The sequence below is a fragment of the Cynoglossus semilaevis genome, chromosome Z (assembly GCF_000523025.1).
Source record: "Cynoglossus semilaevis isolate Cse_v1.0 chromosome Z, Cse_v1.0, whole genome shotgun sequence".
Lineage (NCBI taxonomy): Eukaryota > Metazoa > Chordata > Actinopteri > Pleuronectiformes > Cynoglossidae > Cynoglossus > Cynoglossus semilaevis.
The window spans coordinates 19820459-19827949 of NC_024328.1; the positions used below are offsets into that span (position 1 = coordinate 19820459).

At 40.0% G+C, this 7491-nt stretch overlaps 1 protein-coding gene across 3 annotated transcripts in view; it reads left to right on the forward strand.

Moving 5' to 3' along the window:
* Nucleotides 1-7491, forward strand: part of mctp1a (multiple C2 domains, transmembrane 1a) — a 116002-nt gene that overhangs the window by 97738 nt on the left and 10773 nt on the right. For all 3 annotated transcript variants that reach the window (XM_025053254.1, XM_025053255.1, XM_025053256.1), the window contains one exon: nucleotides 5080-5178. In XM_025053254.1, the coding sequence (XP_024909022.1) occupies nucleotides 5080-5178 (99 nt within the window). The remainder of the gene's footprint in view (nucleotides 1-5079; nucleotides 5179-7491) is intronic.

Below are 7491 nucleotides of genomic sequence, written 5' to 3' on the forward strand. Positions count from 1 at the left end.
CAGCAGCAGCTCGTGCAGCCACCGCTGTTAGATTTCTTGCCAAACTGATTATTCCACATAAGAAGGCCTTGCTCTCTGTGCTCACACAGGGCTGGGATGCTGGATAGCACAGCTACCACAAAGACTACAATTTACCAACTCTGCCTTCATGCGTTTTGATCTATTGCTTCCCTCAACTGTTAGCATTTCATTTGAGCTGTAGGGGAGTTGAAAGCGGGGCATTTTCCCTTTTTTCCCTTCACCTACATCTCTCTCCTCCCACTCTCCTTCTATCTGTTCCATAGCTGTTCTCTTTGCTTCGTTTTTTCCCTTTCTTTATAACATAAACTCTATTTTCCATCGGGTTCTCCCTCTAACCTGGTATTGCAGAACATGCCTTAACAAATTTGTCTTTACAAATATGGCCCTTTACAGTGAACCAGCATTATTTTAACATTGTACAGAATTACAGGCCGAGGTCATAAGAAGCCACTTTTGTATACAGATGTTAAAGAAAGAGAAGGGAGAATAAAAAAGAGTCAAAGGGGAAGAGGAGAAAGGGGAGGTTTAAAAAGATTAATAAATGAGCCAAGGCCTCAGTTTAATTGAACTTGAAGCATATGTTGCAAGTATGTACAATCCATCCCAGATGTTTACTCTGAGCATGTGCACAACACTTCCCAGCTCACCACAAGGCAGCTATTAGCTGGATAACCTTTAGTCCAGAGGCTAAATGGGGTATTACATGGCCAAAAAGTAGAGCACCTGTTTTTCATTGCAGAGAGGACCCCTTGCAGGCTTTTTGCCTTGGCTCACCGCATGTGTTTTGACTTAACAGATTGTTGGGCAGATGCGAAAAGTCTCTTTTTTGTGAGCTAGCGCTGATATTAGTCACTTAATCTCAATGAAAGCCCGGCATCTGAACTAATTGTTTGGGATGGTTCAGTTGTTGAAGCCTCGAAGGCAGGCAGTCATGACAGGTGAAGGAATGTTAGACATGAACTTTTTTTTCCCTCCTCCCACAGTTTTGTTTTAGTGTGTGATCACTGACCTTCAGTATAAATGCACACTTGCACATACAGTACGCACACAAAATATGTGCCAGTTCTTAACCTCAATTTTTCATCAAACTAATTTTAAACATGGAGGCAAGCTGCTGGTGCAGCACATTAGATACAATAGATACTGGTAATGGATGAGACTAAGTCAAGGAAAATACACAATCAGGGATAAGGTTGTATTTGAATATCCCGAAGTATATGTCATGCTTGGGTAACAACATTATTTTTTATTATGAATGAGTTTAAATGAAACAAACAAACAAAAAAAAAACATTCCTTTAGAATTTCCTTTCAAGTGATTTTAACGTAGTTTAGTGTTTGTAAAAATAATTGCATTATTATAACATCCTGAAATATTGTATTGCATACTATAAATACACCAGTATAGGGAGTAATATGATATCTGATGAATTTATTTCCATGTCTACTAATCTCTGTCTCAGATTACATTTTAATAAAGGAACTTTTATTCAACTACATCACTAGATGAGCAACATACTGTATGCAATGCAAGTATCAAATATCAAGAAATAGTAGTATTTAGATGTCTGGTAAATGCATTTATTTATTTATTTATATCAAATATTTGTCTACATAAATTCTATATTGGAAAATATATACGATCAAGTCAGATACGTTTTAAAACAAAAGAAAAATGCATTTAAAATTTAATTTTCTTCTTATTTAAAACCTTTTTTCTTCTAGTTTTAAAATGCCTTCCCCCGTGTCTTCATGCCTTTTCAATATCCTGCAGAATAGCCAAGGGTTACGTTTTACGTTGTGTGGTTGGTTGCAAGGTAGCATCACATCATGCAACTCAGTCACATATTTACAGGCTACTGGCTGCAGGGGCTTGGGTGTTCAATGTAGCCTGTTATGTCTGCTCTCACTTGTGGGGGGTTACTGTCCAGAGCTGGCATAAGGCAATCACCTCAGGCTCTGCATGGATGCAACTGTTTTGGAGCTTGAATATGCTGGTGTGTGTCTTGCTTAGTGACTCAGATACCTCCCAGAGGGGGGCTTACTGGAAAAAGAGAGTCTAAGAGCATGTGTGTGTATGTGTGTAAGAGTGAGTGAAAGAGTGAGGAGATTACCCTCACACGGTTGACTGGTCACTGAAGCGCTCGTGCTCCGCTCAGCTAGGCTCCACTAGCCTCAGGAGGACCTGACACCGATAAGATACACATTGCAATCATGTCCTGCTCTCGGGCTTACTGCTCGGTGCACTCCCTCTCTTTTTCTCTGTCTAAGTTTATCTCTATCTCCTGTACACACACACACACACACACACACACACACACGCACACACACAGTCGCACACCCATGCTCACATACAGTACATTTAGTACATGTAGTAACATTTTTCTCATTTTGGCTTTTTTAGTCATGTTGTGTTTCCCTCCCCCCAGTTAGTGGTAAATATAGTGGGAATATTATTCACCAGGTTTTACACGTTGACTTTTCTATGGCTTTTTATAAATGCAATTCTCACAGGTGTTTCAAATGAATCAGCATTATTTCAATTAAGCTGAAGGTCAGGTCTTATGACGATATTTCTTGCCAGGTTTTTGACCTACTTAGATGGTAAATGTGCTGTACTTATAAACCCATTTACACAAATGTAAGACTGGGCCCGCACTGTAAGTGTGTGTATATAGTGTTTTGGCTCATTTCATCTTCAAGTTTTTTATTGAACTGTACTGTACATGACAGTCATGTGATTTCTACAGTGTCAGCTTTGTGAATGCTTTGTAATAGTTATAGCTGTACATCAAGACTATTGTTTCTGATGTGAAAGTGACCTTTGACATGTGTCTCACTCTGGCTATGAGTTTCTTTATTAAAAATCTGTTTTTTAGTACTAACTACACAGAAAAGAACTGCACAGACATCCAACTCACTCTTACTTCAGGTCCAAGAAAATCAGTGGGAGATTGGTGGGATTGCTGTGAAATCAATCAATCATAGCATTTTATAGTACAGATTTCCACCCCAGACAAGTATATGCAAAGGATGTGAGAACAAGTACATGTCTGCTTAGAAAGTTGATGCATTGCATTGCACTTGTACTGATATTCTGAGCACATTTAGAGTTAACATAAAAAAGGAAAAACAGATTTCAAGTCACTCAAGTGACTCAAGTCACAGATCTATATGTTAAATTTAAATTGTTCTAATAGCTATGACTTTAGTGTTAAAAGTTAATCGTAATATGTCAATGTTTGTTGTCTTTTCTACAAAATTACGCAACCCAAAAGGTTTTTTTTACTACCTAAGGGTCTAACTAAGGACATTTGTGCATATAAAACTGTTTTCTATCTGCCATGTAACAAAACCATCGTCTTTCCCCAATTTATCTCCTAATCTGGCCCATCTGCGATGCTGAGACGGCTGTTCCACCCACTGCTACTTTCCCTGTAGGTGTGGCTAATGTACACACACAGTCTAGCATGTGTGCGTCTAATAATTGGATCTCTGGCAAGCATATAACTTATATGGCTAGTATCACCACAAACACACACACACACACACACGCATATGCAGTTCTCATCTTGCAGGCTTCACATTTTCTGTCTGTTAACTATCTCTGCCTGTCTATGTCATTGCTTACGTCCTCTCTGTCATCTGTGTCCCATTAAGTAAGAGCCTCAAGTGATGAGATTCAGAACCATGAAATGTTAAATCAGATACACACATTAGATCAGTGCGAATATGGCTGAAACACTTCTTTCGGACTTACCTCTAGACAGCAAACACAGCTCCACAGCACCCTCCTCTCAGTCCTGGTCAGGGCACAAAGCTGATCTTTCAGAATGTGAGCAGTCACACTGTCACAATGTAATTGGACTAAAGAGAGGAGTGGAAATTATATCAGTGTTATATAAATGTAGTGCAGGAGATGATATTCAGCTTGTGATGCTGCAGAGTTGTCCTCTACGGTATGAGGGGTGTTTTCAGCTACTCGGGAGAATGGCAGTGAGGGGTAGAAAAAAGTTTGAATGTCTTTATCCTTTATCCTTTTCTTCTTACCGCCTGAAAAGGATGAAACGTGTCACGCTGCAAAAATATGCTTTTGACTTTTTTGCCTTTTTTTATCCTGCTGCCTTGTGTTTCTTTTTTCATTGTTCCGTTGAGACGCTTGTAGGAAACTGCATTTTAATCATATCTGGCTAATAGAGAGAGGAATCTGAACAAAGAGGGTAAAAGAGGTATGCAGGGTTATTGTCTCTCTGTGCAAAATAAACTGCATTGTTGATTTGTTTTCCCTCTCTTTCTGCACAGAATCACATCGGGTGAATCATCTCTCACATTTTATTCCCCAAAGATTCACAACTCCAGCTTTGTGGCAGGCATTCTGACAATTCTCCTTAATTCTCTGACTCTGGCTTTTCTTCTAACTTTTCTACTCGTTTGTTGCTAAATTGACATTTCTACAGGGGTTATTTTAGCCTACACACACATATTGGTTAAATCATTGCAATTATTTGATTCAGGGTTTTTCAACTGAATCCCCAAAAATGAGTTGAAGGGCAACATTATGTTACAAACAATACCAATAAGATAATAAACCATTTACCTGCTGGTCAATAACATTATTAATGTGTTAAAGCCACTCTGGAAAATGTGTTGCCATAACTGATGTAGCTCAATGAGTGTGCAGCATACCAATACGCAATGATCCAGTCTGTGCTCTAATATAAAAATGTGATATTGAGCCCGAAATGTAGCTTTTAAATGTGAAAAAACACTTTTTTTTAAATAATCTTTGGACTGAAACTGTACCATGACACCACTTGGGTCCAAGCCATAATATTTTAAGAATCAATTATCTGATTGAATAAAGCCTTAGATCTCACCTAAGGTGAGTAAAAACATAAAATGGAAATAGATGTGATTAATGTAAAAGTTAAACCAAATCTGCAGTGTATTGTCTCTGAACCATTTCTATTGGCACACATTAACTCACAGCACTTTTTGACTTTTGCTTTTAATTTCTCTGGGTTTTAAAGAGACAATTTCACTGTAATCTATCCACAAGGACCCTAAACCAGGCCCCTGGGAGGACACCTGTGATAAAAACCATATCCTCGAGGATATGTTGGCTTCATGGCACTTTGAGTGGATACGAACCATGGTGGTAAGTGGGCATGTGTGTGTGGCTCTGGCACTAATAATGTGTGTCATCGTCTTTCGGTCTCCTATTAGCCCATCGTCTGTCTAGGTGCCTTTGTCTGCTGTCCTGTCGGGGTTTGTGTACAGTGTCTGTTTCCCGTCCTCGTCTTAGTTAATACCTACCGTACACACTGCGCGTTGGGCCACCCTCATCCCCACCTTGGGCTCCTCTGTGTAGATTTAAAGGTAAACCTGACTGGGCTCAACTAATGAAGGGCCGAATGTGTGTGTCTTTCTGCTCCAGTTTTCTGAAGCTTCTTAGTGTGTTACACTGCAACTAAAGTTATGCTATGGTGATAGTGTGTCATGTAGTTTTGCTTGTGGGACTAATGCTGAACATGGAAAGTATTTGCTTTTTGCTTTGAATATTTTAATAATGTGATGGCATTGTCCATAAGGAGAAACAATCCCATGGTCATGTGTTGTAATTTTATTTTGCCAAAAACTTTTAGTTTGAGGATATTAACCTTTGTGTCACTGTTAATAAGTATCTTAATAAGTTCTTTTATAAGAGCTTTTACAGCCCCAGATGTACATGAAGGTGGATGAACCTGTTTGTACTACCACCCAGGTGGGTGGTGGGTGGTGGGATGAGATAGCGAGTAAGCACTTGTTCTTTCACTTCCTGGAATTGAAAAAAAAGCAAATCTCAGTGCTCATTATGCATAATGCACAAATGTCTATTCCCTCAACATTTACTGTTCTAAACCACATAAACACATGTGTGACTGAAGCAACTGAACTTTGCGACTGATGAACAATGCATCAAAAGGCGGCGGCGAGAACTCGTTGTGTCATAGGTAAGGAGTTCCTGTGTGCTCTCATCCACCTTAAGGAACTCTCTTTGAGACTCCCACTGAATCTTACTTGGAAGTTGGCACACGCTTGAAACCTCCTGGTCTCCTATTGGACCGAATATGGAGCACAACACTTGACAGCAGTGTCGTCTGAATTCTAAAAGTCAGACAGTTAAGCGAGGCAGCCGCCACCTTTTTCTTTTCACAAGACTCATAAATGTGTAATGAGAGAGGAGAGGAGAGGAGAGGATGCATATTTTATTTACTTTTTGAAGACCTGATCCCTGCACTTCTTAGCGATGCACTCTCGCTCTGACATTTTTTTCTCCCAAACAGTTTAAAACAGTGGCTGTTACAACAAATTTTATTCCCAGTCTCTGTGAACATGAATATGTTAGTAAGGATACAGTTTTTGCAGAGATGTTAAATCAGATAAGGTTTAACCAAAAGATGATTTACTTATTAAAAAGATATATGTATAAGGTTTACAGGAGGTTTAAAACTAAAGAGGCCTTTGTATCTCTGAATGCACTTTTTTTCCCCTGACATAATTATGTACATATGGCGCCTCATTTAAAGTACATTAATACTTGTTTTGGAGTGCGGCCAAAATAATTCATCATAAATCCAAGTTGGGTTGAAGCATAGTTTTTAAAGTCGGCCACAACACACACACACACTGGCACAGACAAAACGATAGACTCACTGACAGACATATGAGGGAGATAGGTTGGCGCTGCTAAACCAGGCCAACAGAGGACAGGAGTAATGTTGGCCCATTCATCACAAACTGCCAAGCTGGATCCAGGAAAGGACGGAGGAAGGAGAGAGCAGGAGCAGGGGAGCAGAGGTGAGGCAGGGTGGGGGTGCAGGTTGGGTGGCATTCAGCGGGAGGTGAGGAAAGGGATATTAGATAATAGTTGTGTGTGTGTGTGTGTGTGCACTTGTTTTGGATTTTTTTTTTTGTCAGGACCCTTTTGGATAGTTCTGAATTTTCTTTGAAGGGAGGACCTGGTTAATTCCTGGTAAATCACAAGTGTTCACATCTCGCTAGGGCAACATGGTAAAGGGAGGGTGGGTTAGTAACAGTCAAATTGTAGGTAGTGTAGTTAGATTTATGCACAATGGTTTTCGCTTAGACCAGGCATGCCCAAACTGTTCCTCAAAGGGCCGTGTGGCTGCAGGTTTTTGTTCCAACCAATCAAGAGCACATAGTTTGGCCATTCAGCTGTCTGAAGACTGAGACCAGTTGATTAAACCTGTCAACTCAGGTGTGCTACTGCTTGGTGGGAACAAAAGACTATAGCTAAGGGTTTAATGGGAGAGTCTACATTTATTAAATAAATGTGTGTGTCTGTGTGTCTGTTTGTGTGTTTGACCTTGAGCCTGATGGAGTTGTTAGTGGTGTGGTGGAGGCGATAAGAGGTCCTAGGGGGAGGGAAAAGATGATGTCTAACAACCTCCTGCCACCTCGATGCATA